Source organism: Eulemur rufifrons, chromosome 7, assembly GCF_041146395.1.
Source record: "Eulemur rufifrons isolate Redbay chromosome 7, OSU_ERuf_1, whole genome shotgun sequence".
Classification (NCBI taxonomy): Eukaryota; Metazoa; Chordata; class Mammalia; order Primates; family Lemuridae; genus Eulemur; species Eulemur rufifrons.
The window spans coordinates 257,360,068-257,382,469 of NC_090989.1; the positions used below are offsets into that span (position 1 = coordinate 257,360,068).

General features: G+C 36.9%; 1 protein-coding gene across 1 annotated transcript in view; it reads left to right on the forward strand.

Annotated features, from left to right (window-relative positions):
• Positions 1-22,402, forward strand: part of TMEFF1 (transmembrane protein with EGF like and two follistatin like domains 1) — an 81,959-nt gene that overhangs the window by 54,096 nt on the left and 5,461 nt on the right. The window contains exons 6-8 of the mRNA XM_069474484.1: positions 2,007-2,155; positions 3,968-4,033; positions 14,959-15,082. Of these exons, the coding sequence (XP_069330585.1) occupies positions 2,007-2,155; positions 3,968-4,033; positions 14,959-15,082 (339 nt within the window). The remainder of the gene's footprint in view (positions 1-2,006; positions 2,156-3,967; positions 4,034-14,958; positions 15,083-22,402) is intronic.

Sequence of the window (22,402 nt, forward strand, 5' to 3'; positions counted from 1 at the left end):
AGCACATTGTAGGTACTATTTCACTGTCTTTTAGCTATTAATAAGCAATTTGACTTTGCTATTGCTTTTGAAAAGTCAGTTTTCCCTCTTATTCTGGCTTCTTAGAAGGTAATGTTTCTCTTCTTTCTGGCTGCTTTTAAAATATCCCCTCTTTTTTTTTAGTTACACAATTCCTCTATGATATTTCAGTGTGTAGATCCATTTTTAGTAATCCTGTTTGGGATTTATTGGGCTTCTTGGATATTTAGAGTGGTATCTTTTTTCATTTTAGAAAGTTTGAAGAGAAATTGTTGAGAATATTGCCCAGCCTCAATCTCATCACTCCTTCCGGAACTACAGTCAGGTTTTTATTAGATCTTCTGACTCTGTCCTCCATGTCTTTTTTTCTCATGTGTTCCATTTCTTTGACTCTCTGCTCTGATCTGGGTAATTTCCCCTGACCCATCCTCCAGTTCACTAATTCTCCTTTAGTTTATCTAATCTGCCCATTGAATTTCTAAATTTCTGGTAATACACTATGGAAATTGTGTTTGGTTCTTTTTAAAATTGGCTTGTTTTGGTTATTATGGAGCTTTATTTCCTTGTTTGTTATGGATGTGTGAAGGAGTGTGTGTGTGTGTGTGTGTGTGTGTGAGCTGCTCATTTTTCTCAGATCTGTATCTGTGGAAAATCACTGAGGTCTAGGGTAAAGTTGGTTTTCTCCAGAAAAGATTGCATTTACTTCTGTCATTTGCCGAGGACCCCCTTCCAGTCCTTGCCCCCTTAAAATAAATTCTGAGCTTGAGGTTTTTCAGAACAACCAAGTAATATTTTAAGTCGTAATTACCCAGTACCCAGGTAAGGGCTGGCTTGTGCCTTTGAATTCTCAGGGGAGATGTTTTTCTTCTCCTTCTCCAATGCCGTGGCTCAGAGCAGCCTTTTTTTTTTTCTTTTTCTTTTTCTTTTTCATTTAAACAGTCTTTTTGGAATATGACAGCTCATTTCCAGTTTACCTTTATGCTGAGGGTTGTAACTTTCTGGGTATCCAGCTTTTCTAGGGTCTCCAGACTCCCACCTCAGGTGGGTCAGTGTTCTTTGTCTCCTTTCCCAGAGGCCTGCAAAGCCAAAAAATTGATAATTGATTTTTTTCAATTTGACAGATGCCTTCAAGGTGAAAATCAGTTTTAGTGAGCTCAGTTGACTTTTATCCATTTAACTTTTGTCCTGAGTATTCCTGGCTTTCTTACCACTTTATGAATGCGTTTAAGAGAATGTTTTAAAATGTTTTATCCAATGTTTTGTTGTTTTCATACAGAGGATTGGTAAAGGTTCCTAGTCTACCATGTTGCTAGAAACAGGAGACAGTCTGTTTTTTATTTTTATTTTTCTATTCTTTATTAGATTTTATTGCTCTTGAGAGGAGTAACCTTGCCTTGGCCTTCCTGGGCCTTCTCTATAGTATGGTGCTCATTGTTCAGTGGACACTCAGTTATATAGGTAGATGTGTAACTAGAAAACACTTTGAGGGTTTCCATTTTACATATTTCATATCTATTATAGTTTAAAACCTTCCCGATATTTGTTAAGGTAGATATATTTTTATTACCTCTATCTTACAGATCAGTAAACTAAGACTAAGAGGAAGAATCTAGACACAAATCTGGTAATTAGTAGGGCTAGGATTTAAATTCATGACCTCTGACTCATAATTCTGTGTCTTTTCCACTATGCCATCTTTCTTTCTAATTAATGTTGTTGACATTTGGCATCTGATTATTTTATCTAGATATGAAAGTTCTAGAGAAACCACTGGATTAATAATATCTAGATGAAATTATCTCAGAATCCTCACCTGAAAATTTTTAGCTAAGTATTCACTTTGCTTAAGCTATCATCAGTGACTTAAAACAATATATGGCTTTCTGTTACAGGAAGCAGAAAAAAGGAAAGAATTGTTCTTTTTTGCTGTTGCAGCATTGTAAAATACTTTTGCTGTAAAAATAGTTATTTTTTGTCTTTTCCAACAGGTGTGTATGTAATATAGATTGCAGTGGATACAGTTTTAACCCTGTGTGTGCTTCTGATGGAAGTTCCTATAACAATCCCTGTTTTGTTCGCGAAGCATCTTGTATAAAGCAAGAACAAATTGATATACGGCATCTTGGCCACTGCACAGGTAAAAGCCATTCTATTCATCCAGAGACCTGTCTTTAATATTATAAGTCTATAATCTTATTTGTATATTTTGGTAGTATTCTAAATTTGTAAAATGAGAAAACTATGAAGCTTTATTTTCTTTTATCACTTCATATTTCAGAATTTCTTCTGTTACTGATTTAGATTTTTTTTGTTTGTTTATTTTCATCTTCTCAAGATATAACCCATGCATCTTGGTTGTTTATTTTTGGTTACTAAGCTGATTCTAACATGAAATTGTAGGTATATTTAGAGTTCTAAGGTAATCTCAAATTTGTGATGATTATAGCTATTTAAGAGTTAACTTATATTAATTACAATAAAACTATGTATATGTAAGTGTTGCCATGTATTTCTAAAAGTTTTTTTCTAGAGCATAACAGTTTACTTTGTTTTCACATTATCTCTTTGGCATTTTTGCCTATGTATATTACATACTGGTGTAATGTTACAGAATGTAAAAGAAAAATTATTAACTTCAGTTTAAAGTTCTTTTTTCCCTTCTTACTTTTTGTTATAGCTTGGAAGCCATGATACCATATAAGAATGAGTTTTTTGTTTTCGACCCCTGCTAGAAATATCCAGTCTCTACAGCCAGGGGTTCTCTATCTTCTTTCCTTAGTGGTACCCACATGGGCTGGGGAAGTGGATCATTTCCTCAGTGGCATATGTGGGCCAGGCACATTCTCATGGACTGGGATTGTACATTTTTCCTGCTTGCTTGTGTCCCTACCCCCCACCCCCACCTCCTTTGGAAAAAGGTTGTTAGCCAAAGTTTGGTACTTTATATCAGTAACAGATTATTTGTGACATACTGCACAACTGATTGCAGTACCTCTGGTCTAAGCTGCCAAAGAATAACCAAGAAGCTCATCAGAGGCTCTCCAGGAGGGGATTGGATATGGGCATGATAGAGGAAACCATTTGCCTTGTATTGTAGGTAGATGTTCTGCTTTGCTTTAATTTTGAAGAAGTGTGATTTGTTTTTCTTTCAGGGGGTGGCATTTAGAGTTTAGGTGGGAAGAATAGCTTAGAGAAGGAATATCTCCTCTGAGGAACTGATGCATTGTTTGAATCCTGGAATTTCAAATTCAGAGCACTTGGCCAAGTTTGAGAATTTTAATTGAAATTCATGCAGATTTAAACTCCTTTGGAGTGGTTGGCCCTTACGTTTTATTTTAGTGCCTTCTATACTTTTCCATCCACTCCTAACTATACCTTTCCTTTGTCTCCCCCTCCACCCCCATGTATTGGGAAGCTTGTGCCTCCTAACAGGTATTTATGATTCGTTTATAAAAGTCTTCCCAGTCCAGATACAATTCAGAAATTTGGGTCTTTTTTTTTAATAGGCTCTATTCCAATATAATGGTTCTTTTTTTACATAGTAAATGTTTGATAACACAGCTAAAATTCTACATTTATTTTAATCTGCTGTTTCCAGGGAAACAGTGGTAAGAGAAGGTAAATTGTTCTGTAGTTCTTGGAGAAAGGGTTAACCTTTTCTCCTCATGGTATGTGTTATTTTAGTTTACATAGAAAAGACTTTTAAAGGAGGTGACTTTTAAGCTGAAGACCAAATGAAATTAGATTGTTCATCATGCAAAGAGCTTATATACCTAAGATGCCTTGAGGCTTGAAGCAGAAATGGCATAGTTGTTCAAGAGAATGGTGGAAAATGTGAGCAGGATAGTGGACAGAGAGTTAAGAAGGACCTGGAATAATTTGGGATAATTAAGAATTTCATGGTGTGACTTAAACATTGTATGTATTTTAATTTGAAAATGTCTTACAGACACAGATGACACAAGTTTGTTGGGAAAGAAAGATGATGGACTACAGTATCGACCAGATGTGAAAGGTACTGAATCATGATTTTCTAAATTGTGGCCAATTATTGAAATATGGTCACTAAATGTCCTTAGTAGTTCTATTTCCATTATAACAACTCCTTCAACTTTGCTCTCTGTAGTAGTATACCTAATGTAGTTGATTATAAGTATTAATATTAACTGAAACAGCTAGGGTACTTCTCAGTTTATAGCGAGCTCTCAGATATGCTTTGTTTTGATTAAAATTTTTATTGACATACTTGTACATTCACATGCAGTTGTAAGAAATTATACAGAAAGATCCCTCAAAAATGCTTTAAAAAAATCCTCTTTACTCCTCTAGAATCTGCTATTAAAATATTAACATTTGCCCTCTGTGCTCAGGTCTTTGAGCCTTGTTCCCTCTGCCTGGAACTCTTTATTCCCTTGTTGGACTAATTCCTTCTCATCCTTTTAGTCTCAGCTTAGAAGTCATTTCCTTTTGGAAAGTATTCCTTGACCCTTAAATCTAGATTAGGTGCTTCTCTTACATACTCCCCTCTCCGAGCACTTAGCCTACTCTTTTACAATTATCATTTTGCTCATTTGTATCCCCCTCTAGGCTGAGTTCTGTGAGGACAGCAGACTGTGTTTGTCATGTTCACTGTGCATCATGGACATAATAGCATGGACATAAGTAGTATGGGCAAGTTCCATACTTGTCCAAAGAATGGACGTGGCTCAAAGAAGCTGTAGGATTTATTTGCACAGAGTCTCACATCTAATAAAGGTCAGAGCAGAGACTGGATTTCAGGTCCCTTGACCTCAAGTCCATTGCTCTTCATGATTGTTTTCACATCCATTATTTTATTTGATTCTTATAACTACCTGATAAGGACCAGTGGGAACATTGAGGATCAGTCAGGTTATATTTAGTTAACCAAAATAAATCTAGATCTTTGGCTTCTAGACCCAGTACTTCCATGTAATTGCTCTATCACAAGTGTATCTTCTATCCATTGTTTGGTTATACTAAGGAACATAATATTTTTATTAAAATATGTGATCTACCTTTTATGCCTATCTTCTAAAATATGTAAAATGGGAATGATAATAGTACCTTACTCATAGAATTTAATAAAAATTAAATGAGATAATACATGTCAAGTGCTTAGAACAGTGTCTGACATACTCATAAGTGCTCAGTACACAGTAGCTGTTATTATCATTGAGTAATTTGTTACTTCTCTAACTTGAATCATATCAAAACCATGAGCCCCAGAAATATGTTTCCTGTGTTCATATAAAGTGCTATATTTAAGATAGAAAATTTCCTGTATTTCCATAGGAGACATAATAGATCAGCCCACTTTTATTCATTATACTGATAGTACATGACTAGTATATGAAGGCCATTTTTCAGTATTTAGAAGCTTATACTTAGGGCAATTTGGGAAATTATGAGTGCCCAAAACACGTATGTGCTGTTGATAAAATTATATAGATAATTTAGTGCCTAGGCCACTTTTGAGATACTGAAAAATTTTTAGGCATAACAATTGATCTGTAACTTAAATGACATAATTAGTAGATATAATTTATTATGTGCCAATTTATATTGGCCTTTTTACTATTTGTGTATAGAAAGATATCTAATACATGATACACATTTTTAAAGAGCTTGTGGTATAGTGGAGCGTGGTGGTATATGCCTGTAGTCCCAGCTACACAGGAGGCTGAGGTAGGAGGATTGCTTGAGCCCAGGAGTTCTACACTCTAGCCCGGGCCACAAAGCGAGACCCTGTCTCACACACAAAAAAAAACTTGCAATATGGTAAAAAATGCATGAAACCAACTTCCAACAAAGTAGAAATTGATTATTGTCACTAAAGTAATACAGTTAAAAAGCGTGATGGGAGGCCAGGCACGGTGGCTCACGCCTGTAATCCCAGCACTTTGGGATGTCAAGGAGGGAGGATTGCTTGAGGGCAGTAATTTGAGACCAGCCCAGGCAAACATAGTGAGACACCCATCTTAAAAAAAAAAAAAAAAAATCAGGTGCGTTTGGTGGTGTGTGCCTATAGTCCTAGCTGCCCAAGAGACTGAGATAGGAGGATCACCTGAGCTCAGGAGTTATAGGCTGCAGTGAGCTATGATCACATTTCTGTACTCCAGCCTGGGAGACAGAGTGAGAAAATGTCTGGGGAAAAAAAAAAAAAAACAAACAAACCCCAAAACAAAAATAAAAAAAACTTCTGCAATGGGAATTTGGAAAAGACATTACTCTTTAGCGGGGGACAGCGGGGGTCTGAGAAATGTCATGGAAGACGTAGAACTTGAATGAACCTTGAAGGATGGTTAGGATTTGAATAAAAGTCAGAAGGATATCTAAGGAGGATAGAAGAACATGAGCCAGAGATATGACAGGGTGTATAGGAATACGGTGAGGAATCCGTTTTGGCTAGAGAGTAGGGGCTTAGGAGGTAGAAGTGGAAGGCAAGGCTAGAAAGATATCTTGGGGCCAGATTGTGTCATCTTGAATGCTCTACTGTCCTAGGGAATTTAGACTTTATTTGTGGGCAGTAGGGAATGGCATTATTAATATAAAATGTTTGAAAAAGGCAAGGCTACAAAGTTAACCATTGGAATGGTAACAGAAAGGAACATTGTGCTTATTGAATACATTGCAGTGGAAGCAGGGAGATCAGTTAGGTAGACTCAAAAGGAATAGACATCTGCCTGGATAAGAGTTAAAAGTGACTAAGACTTCAAGCTCAGATGACTTGGATGATGGATTCTATTCATAGAACTAAGGATGTTGGGAGGGGAAGGGTATTTGGAGTAAGGTAAGGGAAGATTTGATGATGGAGTTGATTGATTGTATATTGGAGTTTGAGGTACTTGTGGAACTCATCCAGATGACTTGGATCAGCATAAATTTATGAGTCAGTACTTGGATATAGAGATGGTAGCTGAAGTCATGAGAATGAATGGGAATGATTATAGAGTTGCACTGTCTATTACGGTAGCCACTGGCCACATGTAGCTATTTAAATTTAAATTAATTAAAATGAAATCATAGTAGCCCTATTTCAGATGTTCAATAGCTACATGTGACCAGAGGCTACCATATTGGACAGCACAGAGATAAAATATTCCAGAGTTACAGAAAGTTCTGTTGGACAGCACTATAATTTAGAAAGGAGAGAAGGCCCAGCTTTGGAATGAAGCAGAAAGAGGTCTGAGGAAGAATACCAAGAAGAGTACACAGAAGCCACAAGGGAAAGGATGGCTAATAGGTTAAAATGCTACAGAAAAGTATAAGAGGACTAAATTATGCTTGAATTTGAAGACAAGGGGATCATTGACAATTGGACCAAGGAATTTCTTGAATGAAAGATGAAACCCAAATTGTGAAAGTTTTTTATTAGTAAGAAAACAGAGGTTAAATGGTAAAAGCAAACCCATTTGCTTTTATTTTTTTGTTCTCATAGCATTTATTTATAGGAGGCCCTTAGTAAATATTGACATCTGTAATAATGCACAGCCAAGATGGAGCAGGGATCCAGGGACGGAGGCTTCAGAGTAAAAAGCAGGAATGTGGCACCAGCAAGAAGCTGGAAAGACTGGAAGATAGTGCTCAGTAAGAGCAATGTTTTAACACTCTTAGAGAAGAGCACTTGTGAAATGGAGCATTTGGCTGTCCAGAACCATAGCTGAATTAGAGCTCTTCTTGAGCTATTGGAAAACCTGTGGTAAATACTGAAATTGGAGTGTTAGAAGCTCTTTTGTAGATGTTGAAGTCCTAAAGGATATGATGATTGAGCATGAGTTGTGTGGGAGATGGATATGTGACATTTTAAAAACTTTATTATAGAAAACTTCAAAGATACATAAATAGATTAGTATAATGAACCCTCATATACCCAATACCCACCTTCAGCAGTTATCAACTTTGTCATTCTTGTTTTGTCTGTGTACCTCCACCCACATGATTATCATTATTCTCATTTTACAGTTTTTTAAAGGTATAATTTACAACACTGAAATGCACAAATCTTACCTGTCAGTTTTGACAAATGGATACACCCTGCGTACACTGTACCTTATTATCAATAACATTTCCATCTACCCAGGAAAATTCCTTTGTGGTACATGGCATTTTAATGTGACCATTTTGATTCAAAGATATTTTCATACAGCCTAAAGTCTAACCATAACACCTTTTTATTACAAAAACATTTTCACTTTGTTCCTGAGCTTCACCTCACCCCAACTCTTGCCCCATCTTTGACCTCATTTCTTGAGCCTCATTAGTCTCTCTACTGCTGCTGCTGGTCAGCAGTACCAGAGATATCGAGATATCAATATCATTGTTCCCATGACTTGGTGAGTGCTGTTTGTATATTTTAGCCCAGCTGTTTTGATGTGCCCTTTTAAAGATGGTTTTGCCAGATTTGCCTTATCAGAAGGTAAGACTGTGAGCCAGGTGCTAAGCTCGCTGAAGGAAATCTGAGAGCATGTCACGGAGCATAGTGGAGAATCCTGATGAGGATGGTTAGAAAGCTCCTAGAGAGGAAGGTTGTTGGGAGAGGGGCGTGGAGTACTGGCCTGGAAATGACAGTGGTGAGCACATCAGGGGAAGGAGGTCTAGTAAGTGATGTGGTCTTGGCACTTCAGGAAGATGAAAGGGGTATTTTCTAATGGAATGGTTGAGGAGGTGGATGAATTTATTCACATTTGAAAAGGTGTTTCTCTGGGCAGAGTGGGGAGGCTAGGAAGGGAAGAGCTGGGTTGGTCTGGAGGACAGTGGGGTTTAGAAATGAGAGCATGAGAGGTGTTTATACCTAGATAGGTAATTCCTTAATAGGGTCCAAGGAGACTGTGTGAGAGGAGGTATGTTAGTGATGGAGGTTAGGGGGTGCAGGGTAGTATAGGGGAAGCAAGACAGGATATTTTGAATTTTTTAACTGTAGGGATTTATAGAAATAATGAGCCCTAGGGTTACTGATGCAATGTTGCTATAGCTGTGGCCTCAGCAGTTTACCTTCCAGGTGCATGTCTCTGTTGCTCATAGCAACTCCTTGTACTTTATTTGGCTTGTACACTGATGGACCGGGACAGATAGCCAGTGGAACAAGCCTTCGTAGATAAGCCATCTGGTACTGGGTTTTCTTATAAACATCATCTCTTAGAACCATAACTATCCTTTGTATTTGAAAACACTGCTGGTGGTGGTAGATTTGTTTCTGAATACTTCTGTGGATGAAAGAAGCCACTGAGTGACCAAGTGTGCTTTTTATATTGCACAAACACATTGTTCAGAGACTAGCAGTTGCAGTTGTTGTTCGTGGAGCCTGTCACCACTTGCCTAAGGGCATTGTTTAGATAGGATCATTCTGTGCCCAGTTCTTACTGTGTGTAGGCTTCATCTCTGCTGTGGTTTGTGAAAACATGCTTTATTGCATCTTTCAAGTCTTTTATCTTTCCTTTTTGAAGTTGTCTAATTTACGCGGCCTAAAGAGCAGGTGCTTGGCCATTCTGCTTTTGTCCATTCCCTATACATCTCCCAGGGTAGCTTGGTGAAATACTAGCATAATGACTAAGAGCTTGCACTCTGGAATCAGACTTGCTCTATGCTTAAAAGTTGTGTGTCTTGATGTTTTTGAGCCTCATTATCACATCTATAGTTGGGGGCAGTAATATCTACTGCCTTGAGTCACTCTGAATATGAAACGCTATATTACTGAATTCCTATCAATGTCATTATGGTTATTACTAATACTTTTGTTTTCTGGTTTCATTTTTGGTAACCTGGCTTTGTTCAAAAGTCTCACCATTGGTGTTATCTGTCTTACTATTTAATATGATGGTTTATGAGTGACATCAGTAGGAGATTTACATGTTTGCTATTATTTAATCCTCCTAACAACCATGTTATTCTCATTGAATTCTCATTGTTATTCTCAGATGAACGAAGTGAAACTAAGATTTTGTTGCTCTTCTTGAATGGCAGAACAAGGATTAGAATTCAGACTTTCTGAGCCCTGGTGCTCTTTCCTTTTGTATCACAACTACTCCAGAATTCCATTCTTCTTCCTTGCTTACTTTCTTAATTACCTTCAGAATATTTAATCTATTGTCAGCTATCACCTTGGTGAACTTTAAAATTTGCTCTTTAGCCTTGATCTTTCTCTGAGCACTAGTTTCACATATTCAATTGCCTATTGGGTCTTCATACTTACTTTTTGTTTTTTTTTGTCATTGCCTCAAACTCCAGGAAATATCCTGGTGCCTGGAACGTAATAGGTACTTAACAAACACTTTTGGATTACTGGAGATCTAAATTTGAACTCAGCTTACTATATTCTCTTTACCAAACCTTGTATCATTAGGCTCCCATTTAGAGTCATTTTAAGGGGATTCCTTCCTCAGACCAGATGGCCTCCAGCAATCCTTCCAGATCTGAGTTTCTGAGCTCATTCACTTTCCAAAGCGTCTTCAAGTTGTATGTATTTATTTCTGTGTCACTAATATCTGTGAGCTTTGGCTTAGCTTTTCATTGCCATAAGTTTGGATTATATACTAACCTTCTAATCGGTCACCTGATCTACTTGGTCTTCCTAGTACCCCCTGCCCCTTTATCTTGTACACTGTTATTCAACTAATTATTTTAATAGCTTTATTGAAATATCACGTACATACCATTAAGTTCACCTGTTTAAAGTATACAATTGAGTGGTTTTTAGTATATTTACAGTTGTACAAGTGTTACCATAATCTAATTTTAGAACATTGTCATCACCCCAAAAGTCCATTCCCTCACACCCATTAGCAGTCAGTCATTCTCCATTCCCCTTTACCACCAGCCCCGGACAACTACTCTCAATGTTTATGTAAAACACAGCTTTCGTTGTGTTGCTGTTCAGCTAGAAGGCCTTCAGTGTCTTCCTTGTCCATATGATTAAGAAAACATGTCTCACCTGGAATTCACATTTTTCTATAATCTAGTTTTAGCCCACTTTTCTAGCTTTGAGTTGGAATGTCTGAAAGTGCCACTCTTGCTAGGTTGCTACTCCCTTGTTCTTGAGAATGCTTTATGTATTATACCTTCCCTGTGACTTCTGCTGCTCCTCAATCTAAATGTGTGCTTTGAGGCCTAGCTTGAGTCCTACTCTATCAATAAATCCTTTTCCTGAGTAACTTAGCCTACAGTGAGCTTCCTTTGAATTGGAACTTCCATAGCACCATCTTTTGTTATTTAATTGTAAATTGCCATGTGAGACCCCTTCACTTGTGTTGTTCAGCTTTTCATGTGTATTTGTTGATTCCTTAAATTGACTGTAAGTAAACTTCTTGAGGTCAAGGACCACATAAGTTTTTTTCTTTATATACTCTGCAGCTTAGCTGAGCATATGAATATGCACAGAAATACTATGTAAGTATAATACAATGAATAATATTGGCATTGAGTGAAAGGTTGAATTTGGACTCTGTGAATTTGGACTTTGATACACACTTCAAGGCCTTATTACACATGTCCATGTTTTATATGGCTTTACTTTGTCTATAGCTTGATACCATATTCTTTCATTAATTCATTCAGTAAACATTTATTGGTGCCAAATTTTGTCTATTAATTTCTCAAAACCCTGTTCTTGATTTAGTTAACTTTTTCTTGCTACTTTCATGTAGCTGAATTCTCTGATAGCTTTAAGCTCTGTATTATTCTTGAAATTCCCTGCTGTTTATAGGACTTTCTTATGGTAGATTAGTACATTACCATAGCCTCTACAGACCTATACAGTCCTATTGTTACATACGTTATAGGACTTGACTATTATAGGCTGATATGTAACCTCAGTCTCTATCATTATGCATTTTCATGGTCGTATCCTGAGAAGTGCTGTGGGAGATCACTGCTTTCCTCCAGTCACTTGTGGCGTGATTGGGAATGTAGAATGGCATTTTTAGTTTGAAATTGTAGCAATAAAAGTACATTTGACTTTAGTTATTTGGCTTCTGTTAAACTATTTCTCATCAAGCCTAATTATTTTAGGAAAGTCTTCTGCTTTGATCACAAGCATTAATAAATAATGAAGAATCATTAATTAAGTTTCAACGTCTCTTATGAAACACAGTATAGAACTGCTATAAGCAGTTCAGTTCACTAAGGTATTCAGGATGGAAACTTTATTTGGATGATAGTTTTTGCAATGGAAAACAACAAAAATATAATTCATGAATTTTTTTTTCTCCTAGTAAAGGATTTTAACTTGTAGGACTGAAGACTTTTATGGTACAACATATCCACAAGTGAAAATTGGAATTCTTTCATTTAACAAATATTTACAGACCATGTAATAATACTTGGTAATATTTATTTATTGAATATTGTTTACCAGGTGCTGTTCTAAGTTGTGTACACACTACATACTTAGTATGCTAAATGTCTTATCTCACTGAGTTCTCAAAACAACTGTATGAGAAGTGGACATCATTATCATCTCTATTTCTAAGATGAGGAAACTGAGGGCCATGAATGGTTAAGTTAATTGCCTTTAGGTCACGTTGCTAGAGAGTGGTGTAAACAGGATTCAAACCTAGGCAGTCTCACACCAGAGCTGTGCTCTTAACCATTGTATGTACTCCGTTCTAAGTGTTAGGAGTTATACACAAAGATCTAGATTCTTAAGGTGCTCACAGTGTCATGGCACAGACTGATTTAAAAAACTCAGATAGCTTTAATACAGTATCATGAGCATTGCAATAGAAGAGTGGGGTGCTCAGGATTATAGCAGCCCAAAGGAGAACTTGATTGTTTTGTCATGGCAGAATTAGTCTGGGAGCTGAAGAAGACCTTATGAGCCCTCAGATGACAGGATATGTCTTTATTTTTGTATCCCCAGTACCTAGCAGCATATCTGGCATATAGAAGGTGATCAGTAGATGAGAAATAAATTAGTTATCTATTTTGCACTGTCCAGTATGGTAGCTATTAGGCACGCATAGCTATTGAGCTCTTGACATGTGACTAGTCAGAATTGAGATGTGTCGTGAGTATAAAATACCAGATTTTGGAGACTTACTTTTTTAAAAAAGTAAAATATCAATTTTTATATTGGTAATATGTTGAAGTGATAATATTTATGGGCTATATTGGGTTAGATAAAGTATGTCATTAAAATTAATTTACCTGTTTTTAAAAAAATATGGCTTCTAGAAAATGTAAAATTACATATGTGTCTTGTATTATGTTTCATGTTGGACAGTGCTGAGCTCATTCAACTCCCTCAGAGAAGAGTAAGTGATTTGACCAAGTCACAAAAGTAGTAAAGATACTTTTAAAATTGAGAATTTATATGTTGGATTCCCTGATTTCTAGTTCAGTTCTCTTTCTGGGCATAAATTAAATTAGTACAATGTAAATATATACAATTTTAGGTTAAATAGCATCACTTTAGTCTTGTTAAAGGTGACATGATCTCTCTGCTTCAGTTATGCTATCCTTGAGCTTAATAATCATTAACATTTTTTGGTTTATGTAAATTCTGATCCTCAGAAAATTTGCATTTTTAGTTCTCAGTTTTTTCACACTTGGCACCTCTATTCTCACTTCTCCCTTAATCTTCTTCCCACACACATGCATATACTCACAGCCTCCTATCTCATTCCTTTTAAATTTATTTGCATTAACATTTTTCAAATTTTATTAACACCTTTTATTTGTATTTTGGGGCGATAAGCCCTATGCTGTTTGTTTTGGTGGTGGTGTACATACATTAGTTATGTTACATAATCCTCTCAAAACCACATGAAGTATAGGTTTTATTATTCTGATTTTTATAGTTACCAAATCTCAGGTTTAAGAGGTTACTATGCTCAAGGTCACACGGCTGATAGTGCGTTGAGTCTGTAAGCTGGAACTATGAGACAGAAATGGCAGGGAGCCTGGGAATATTCCCTATACCTCGACAGGCCTGTAAACGTTGGGGAACTCTGTGTTCATGGAGCTGAGGACTAATGTATTGGCATATATGCCCCCAAAAGTACAAAAATCCACTCCAGAATTACGTGTGTGTTTGTGTGCATGTGTACATATGTGAATGTATGAGAGAGAGAATGAATGAATATGATTGATTTTGAAGACTAGGTCCCATGTCTTTGTCTTTCCTGCCCTGTTCCATCTCTCCTTCCTGTCTCTCTTTCCCATTTCTGATGGTGATATTACTCACTATACTTCTATTTTCTTCACTTCAGCTCAGTTGACCTCAAATCATTATACCTGAGTCTGAGCAGATGTTCATCAATGTGTTTATAGTGATTCTCTTTAGATAGAGAGGTCTCAGGTTATTTTAAATTTCTTTTTTATTTGTTCTTGATATTATTTGAATTTTTTTTTAAATGAACATCTAAGAGAAACTATGAAAAGAACAGCAAAGGTATTTTCATTTGGAAAAAAAATCAATATGCTTGATAGTTTTGATTTCAAAAATAAACCTTTCATCCTAAAATTTCAGAATCCCACAACTTGCTTTCTGACCTTCCAGTGTTCTTTTGGACTCAATTTCATAGCCCCCAAATGAATAAGTTCATTCTCCAAAAGCCAATGCTATATACACCATCTCTCTGTCACAGAGGTGAGCTTTCTTCTAGAGCTAGCATTTATTTCTTTAGCAAAGATGTTTTGTTTTCTTTGCCAGGTTGTTTTTAAACAACAGTAGTTCATGGTGGTCACATCCTGCAAATATTTTTAAATGCTTTGAGTCTAAATAGTCTACCTGCTGTGTTTGCAGCATAAGGGGAAATAGAAGGGATCCTGGATCTTTTCCAACCCTGATAAATTTCCTTTTCAAATTGCCCAGTAGGTAGTTGACAAGGGGTGAATTTATTTATTGTTTCAGAACCTTTGAAAAGTTCATATTTTTCAGCTTGCCTTTTCACTGTTTAGTGACCTGGTTTATGTTCTTTTAAGATGCTAGTGATCAAAGAGAAGATGTTTATATTGGAAACCACATGCCTTGCCCTGAGAACCTCAATGGTTACTGCATCCATGGAAAATGTGAATTCATCTATTCTACTCAGAAGGCTTCTTGTAGGTAAGTCAGTGCCTTCAGATCAGTGGTGAGAAATTTTTTCCATCAATGGCCACTGCTCTATAGAAGGCAATGAAATGTGGACTCAATATTACCAGAAAGTAGTGTTTATTTGCAGTAGATAAGTAAAAAATAAATCAACAACATCATTTGGGACCTGGCAAGTAGTATGTAAAAACAAAACTAGATGTTTTATTAGGGTTTTGAGATTATGGACTTAACATTTTAAATATAATGTTATATATTTTTAATATAAACATAAATATGCCATATTCTAACACTGTTTTGGATTTTAGGCAATCTGTCACACAAGGCAGCTGAGGAACTAGAGAATGAATTAAGAACAGAGAACATGTAACTCAAATAAAATATGTGCTAAAATAGATTTCTAAAAATTAGGGGATGTGGATGAAGAAACAAGTGTGAATTAAGAGGTGGAAATGGAAAGGGCATAATTTCTCAACTCCCTGATTCCAGAGAGGTTTTGTAACTTGTTCAAGGTCAACAGCAAGTTAGATATAGAGCTGGGAAAAAACTAGGTCTCAGATTTCCCAATATTTAACCTAATAGTCTTAGTGTTTTTAGCTGCTCTTTGTCTATCTGCTGCTACCACTTCTTGCTGCTACTGCTAGGAGCTCATCCTCCTCCTCAAGTTGGTCTAGTTAACCCGGCGATGTTTCCATAAACAAGAGAGGTTGCTATCATTCTGCTCACTCTTGCCTCCTGGAGTTTGGCCAGAAGCCTTTTTTTCCTTTCTCAGTCAAAGCATTAAAACATGGAGAAAATTATCCTTTTGTTCTGTCAATCTGGAAGCCAGTGAATCTTTCCAAGAAATAAAAGGAAACTATTGGAAATCAGGTCTCCTGGATCCCTCTACTTCTTTATCTCCCTGCTCCTGATTCATTCTTTTTCTCCTCCTGCATAAAAAATAAAACATAACACTATAAAACCATTAATGACCGAATAGTTCTTTGTTAAGCCTTTTGCTTTTTCCTCATTGAAAGTTCTCCTTGTCTTCAAAGGAGCTAGCCTCCCCTTCCCTCTTTTTCCTAAACATTAAAAAAATACAGGTGTACAAAAGAGAACAGGCCAGTTTTAAAACCAAGTCATACAGTGGATTCCTCACATTTGTCCCATAGTGGCATACATATCTTGATAGAAGTTCAGATCCTGTTGTCCTCTTAGGATGGCATATCTTTCAGGATGCTTAAATGCGGGATGCAGGAAAATGATGTTCTGGTAATGATGTGATATCAGGTCACTTTGTAGTATTTTACTAATTGACAGTAAGAGGGTTGAATGGTATACTCATTAAAGGCTTTGGAATAGGATACACTGACTTGGCTAGCTTTGTGACCTTTGGAAGTTATTTAAAATTTCTAAGCCTCATTTTCATCATTTCTACAATTGTAATAGTAATAGTACCTATCTCACAGTGTTGTTAAAATTAAATGAGATTATATGTATAAAGTCTTCAGCATAATACCTGGTATGTAGTATGTATTAATACTTAGGAAATAGCAATTGATACTAAACTGCAAGTCTGTTGTGCCAAGGACTCTTTGGTAACCACTATCTTCCCAGTGCCTAGTGTAGGGCCTAGCCCAGTAAATATTTTTCCAATGACATGTGATGATTTCCCTTTTTTCCAGACCAGAGGGATTTCTTAAATGCTAAAGAATCTCTTTTCTACACACTCACAGCTCTTTAAAAGCAGTTGATCTTTTTTTTTTTTTTTTTGTCTGAGTATTTACAGTGTCTACAGAATCAGGCCATAATATCACTTGAGCTTCCACTAGTAGATAGGTGTGTTTGGGTAGCAGTAAACAGGCAGGGATGAACAACTTTTAGCCACAGTCCTACTATTAGATTAAATGTCCCAAATTATGGCACCATTGATTTGTTTACTGATTGAGTGAGTGATTGATTGATTTGCATCAAATTCTACCTGACTCTGGGGTATCTCATTTGAATATGACAAGGATCTAGGGATCTTGCCTTCAAAAACCATACAGGCCGGGCGCGGTGGCTCACGCCTGTAATCCTAGCACTCTGGGAGGCCGAGGTGGGCGGATCGTTTGAGCTCAGGAGTTCAAGACCAGCCTGAGCAAGAGCGAGACCCCATCTCTACTAAAAATAGAAGGAAATTATACGGACAGCCAAAAATATATATAGAAAAAATTAGCCGGGCATGGTGGCACATGCCTGTAGTCCCAGCTACTCGGGAGGCTGAGGCAGTAGGATTGCTTAAGCCCAGGAGTGTGAGGTTGCTGTGAGCTAGGCTGACGCCATGGCACTCACTCTAGCCTGGGCAACAGAGTGAGACTCTGTCTCAAGAAAAAAAAAAAAAAAAAGCATACAATCTGGAAGAAGAGACTGACAAAGTCTTAAGTAATTTAAATATAATATGAAAAGTGCTATCATACATAGATATACATGAAGTGATTTTGGATTTCAGAAAAGGTACTTCAACCCGAAGACAGGTGGGGGACATTGTTGGAGGAAGGGTCAGGTCTCACAGGAATTTGTGCCATCCTACGAGCTTGGCCTTTATTTTAAAGGTAGTGAGGAGCCATTACAGGATTTTAAGTAGCAGTGATGTGATCATGTGTGAAAGCCACCCTGGTGGCACTGTGGAAAATGGATTAAAAGACCAAAAGTTAGGAGACTTAGTAAGAAGTGAAAGCCTGAATTAAGTGAAGGAGTTGTTGTGGGGCTGAAATAAGTAGTAAATGGATTGCAGAGAGAGAATAAGGTGGTTGAATTCAGAGGTATTGGTGACCAGTTGGGCATGAGGACAAGAACAAGAGGTTGGTGGAGGTTGGTGGGAGAAAGTGTCAAGAGTCCCCAGGATTTTTGGCTAAGGCCTAATTGAGTGGGAAATACATTGGGAATAGGGAAAAGATTTGGGGATAAAATGATAGATTCAATTTAGCATGCTTGGTCTAAGGTACCTGTGGGAGATCCACTTATGGATGTCTGTTAGACTGCTGGACATATTTTGGTTTTAGAACTCGTGAGAGTGGTGTGGGTTGAAAACATATGTTTGAGAACCATTCTGTCTCTGGCATATCTCCTCTAGTTTCTACCTAGCAATCCTTCTATCCCAATATGCCTCCAGTTTATTGATCCTATCACCTTTTCAGTGTCTCATTTCCTGAATATCCTCATTCTTTCCTTGCTCAGCTTAAATTCTATAGTCAATCATTATAATAGTTAATCCCTTGCATTTGAATCCTTCATTCCTCTCTTGCTTCATCATAGTCACTCTACAAAACTACAGTCCTGGTTCATTCCACCTTCTCACCCACTGCATACCTATACCCGTGTAGCTGAACATGGCTGTTGCTGAAAAGCACACCACCAGGTTAACTTACCTCTCTGACATTTATACCTGGTCTCAAACAGGGCCTTTTATGCTGCCCAGCAGTCATTCTGCAGCTGCAGTCCATCTATTCTCCTCCACTCTTAGATGATTACTTTATTCCTTCACCTCTCTGCTTAGGTTGTCAGTACCTGCCGTCTTGTCCTGACTCTTGGCTGATGATTTTGTTTCCAAGTTCACAGAGAAAACTGAAGCAATAGGAGAACTTCTACAGACTTTCACTGTCACCTACCAGCAGTTCTCTCTCTTTTTCTCCATATCATATATTTTGGTATCAATATATGTTATATATATTTATAAGTATATTTTTATTTCCTCCATCTTGAAAAAAACCCTGTCATTCTCACTCCCACCAGCTACTGTCCCATTTCTTTCTTTTCCTTTGTAGAACTCAAAAGAGTTGTCTAAAGTCTGTCTCCAGTTCCTCATCTTAGCATCTCTCTTCAACCCTCCCCAATAAGCTTTTGTCCCCAACAGTCTCCACTGAGACTATTCTTGTTGCTAAATTCAGTGGTCCGTTCTTAGTCTTAAATTACTTTTGAATGATCAGTAGCACAACTGATCACTCCTTCCTGTGTGATATGCATCCTTTACTTCGTGTCAAGGATTTTACCCTCTCTTGGTTTTCTCTTACCTTGTTGGATGTTGCAGGCTTCTTGGCTTTGTCCTCCTCTGCTCTCTGACCTTTCGATGAGGAGTTAGTAGACCAGGGCTCAGTTCTAGTCCTCTTTCTTGTAACATAACCATGTTATTTACTTATTATGTTTATTTTACCCCCTCCTCCCAGTAGATGGTAAGCAGATCAGGGATTTTCTTACCTGTTTTGTTCACTGGTGTATCCCAAATGCTCACCACAGTAGCCCGCACATAGCAGGTACTCAATCAATGTGTTAAATGGATGTGTGAATGAATCTCAGTACATGAGGACCTGGGAGTGAATGAGATTACCTATGGAAGGTGTGTGGGAGGAAGGAAGTAGAGGGTGGAGGACTGACCCCTGGATTCTCCTTTAATCAATAAAAGAGGAAGAGGAATACGTAGAAGTTAATACTCTTGGAGAGTATAACCAAAAGTCAGTTGTAGAAAATAATATCCAGGGAGGACTTCCTGAATGATATATGGCCTATACATTCTTTTTGATATTCTGATTTTAATCTTTGGATTAAGTCAAACCATCTGAGAGCTGTATATCTAGGACACTGTTATAGTTCCCTGTGGAACCGTTTTTATTTTCCTGAGCTTTGACTTTTGGTCATTAGCCTACCATGAAGAACGTTATTTAAAAAATCCTATGAGACATCATTATGTCATTGAATTTACTGCACCTGTGTTGTTGAGTGTGATGTTCTCTATATCAGAGGGTGCCCTCTTTAAATGAGGACCAATGAGATAAAATTCTCTTGAGTTTAATAACACTAGTAACTATGCTTCTTTTTGAACAACTTGTTTGGTTTTATTTTATGGAGATTATATTTTGTGTCAATGATTTTACTACTTTCTTTCCTTCTCCCCTTCCCTCCCTTCCTACCTTCTTTTACAATGCAGCAGTTTTAGTATATTCAGAGTTGTGCAACTGTGACCACAATCAATTTTAGTACATTTTCATTACTCTAAGATGAAACCTTGTAGTCTTTAACTATTACTCCCAAGTCTCCCCATCCTCCCTAGCCCTAAGCAACCACTAATCTGTTTTCTGTCTCTATAGACTTACCTATTCTGGACGTTTCATATAAATTGAATTATATAGTATGTGGTCTTCTGTGTCTAGCTTCTTTCACTTAGCATAACGTTTTCAGGGTTCATCCATATTATGGAATGTATTGGTACTTTGTTCCTTTTTATGGCCAAATAATGTTCCATTTTATAGATAATACCACATTTTTTAATCTACTCCTCAATTGATGGACATTTGGGTTGCTTACACTTTTTGGTTGTTATGAATAATGCTGCTATGAACAATCGTTTGCAAGTTTTTGTGTGAACATATGTTTTAATTTCACTTGGGTAAATGTGTAGGAGTGGAATTGCTGCACCAAATGGTAGCTCTGTGTTTAAATTTCTGAGGAACTGCCAGACTGTTTTGCAAAGTGGCTGTATCATTTTACATTCCCTGTACAGTACCTTTGCCAGACTTGTAATTATCTGACTTCTTGAATTAGGGTGTCCTAGTGGGTGTGAAGTGGTTTCTGCTGTGGTTTTGATTTGCATTTCCGTGATGACTAATGATGTTGAGCATCTTTTCATGGGCTTAGTGGTCATTTGTATATCTTCTCTGGAGAAATGTCTGTACATACCCTTTGCCCATTTTTTAATTGTTTTTTATTTTTGTCTTTTTATTATTGAGTTGTATTAATTCTTTATATGTCCTAGATACAAGTCCCTTATCAGATATATGACTTGCAAACATTTTTCCCATTTTGTGGGTTATCTTTTCACTTTCTTGTGTCCTTACTAAATTTTGAGTTAGTCAGATTTATCTTTTTTTTTGGTGGTTGTTTTTGCTTTTCTTATCTTATCTAAGAAATTATTGCCTAATCTAAGATCATGAAGATTTATTTTATTTAAAAATTGACAAATAGAATTGTATATATTTCTTGCATACAGCATGATGATTGGAAATGTGTATACATTGTGAACTGGCTAAATCAAGCCATTAACGTATGCATTACCTCACATAGTTACCATTTTTGTGGTGAGAACCTTAAAATCTACTCTCTTGGCATTTTTCAAGAATACAATGTATTAACTATAGTCACCATGTTGTACAATAGATCTCTTGAACTTATTCTTCCTATCTAATTGGAATTTTGTGTCCGCTAAAATCCCCCGAACTCTCTCCACCACCCCAGCTCCTGGTAACCACCATTCTACCCTCTGCTTCTATAAGACCAACTTTTTAAGATTCCGCATATGAGTGAGATCATGCGATATTTGTTTCTCTGTGTCTGGCTAATTTCGTTTAATGTAATGTCCTCCAGGTTTTTTCGTGTTGTCACAAATGACAAGATTTCCTTCTTTCTATGGCTGTATAGTATCCCGTTGTGTATATTCCATTGTGTATATATTCCTCGTTATTTTATCCATTTATCTGTTGATGACACTTAGGTTTATTCCATATTTTTGCTATTGTGAATACTTCAGTACACATAGTGCAGATATTTCTTCAACATACTGATTTCATTTCTTTTGTATATATACCCAATAGTGGGATTGCTGGATCATGTGGTAATTCCATTTTTAATTTTTTGAGGAACCGTCATACTGTTTTCCATAATGGCTATAGTCTAGGTTTTTTTCTAAGAGTTTTATAGTTTCAGCTCTTAGATTTAGATATCTGATCTATATTGAGTTGATTTTTGTGAATGAAGTGGAAAAGAGGTCTAGCTTCATTATTTGCATGAGGGTATCTAGTTGTCTCAGCACCATTTGGTGAAGAGACTACTCTTTCCCTGTTGAATTGTCTTAGTACCCTTGTTGAAAATCAATTGACCAAAGATATATGGGTTTATTTCCAGGCTCTCAGTTCTACTGCATGATCTATATATCTGCCTCACTGCTTGCTTGTTTTGTCTGCTGGGAATCTTAGAACCCAATGTGAAACTACTGGGAGGTATCTCGGAATCTCAGGGACTAGCTTGGTAGACTCACATTATCCCCGGCTTTCCTTATTTCCCTTTGCCCAGGTTTTCTTTTTTTGTTGTTATAATGTGTGCTTTATGATAAGCTGCCTTGAATTCTATTTGTAATGAGTTGTGGGACACTAATAAATACATACACTATCCTTATACTTCAGATGTTTTATTAATTAGTTCCATCTGAAGGCTGGCTAATTTATACATTTCACTTCTGTCAACTTAAAAATATGAATTTTCTGTTAAATATCTTAAATGTTTCCCCCTGTCAAATTATCATCAGCTGATGTTGTTGCTTTTTTATTT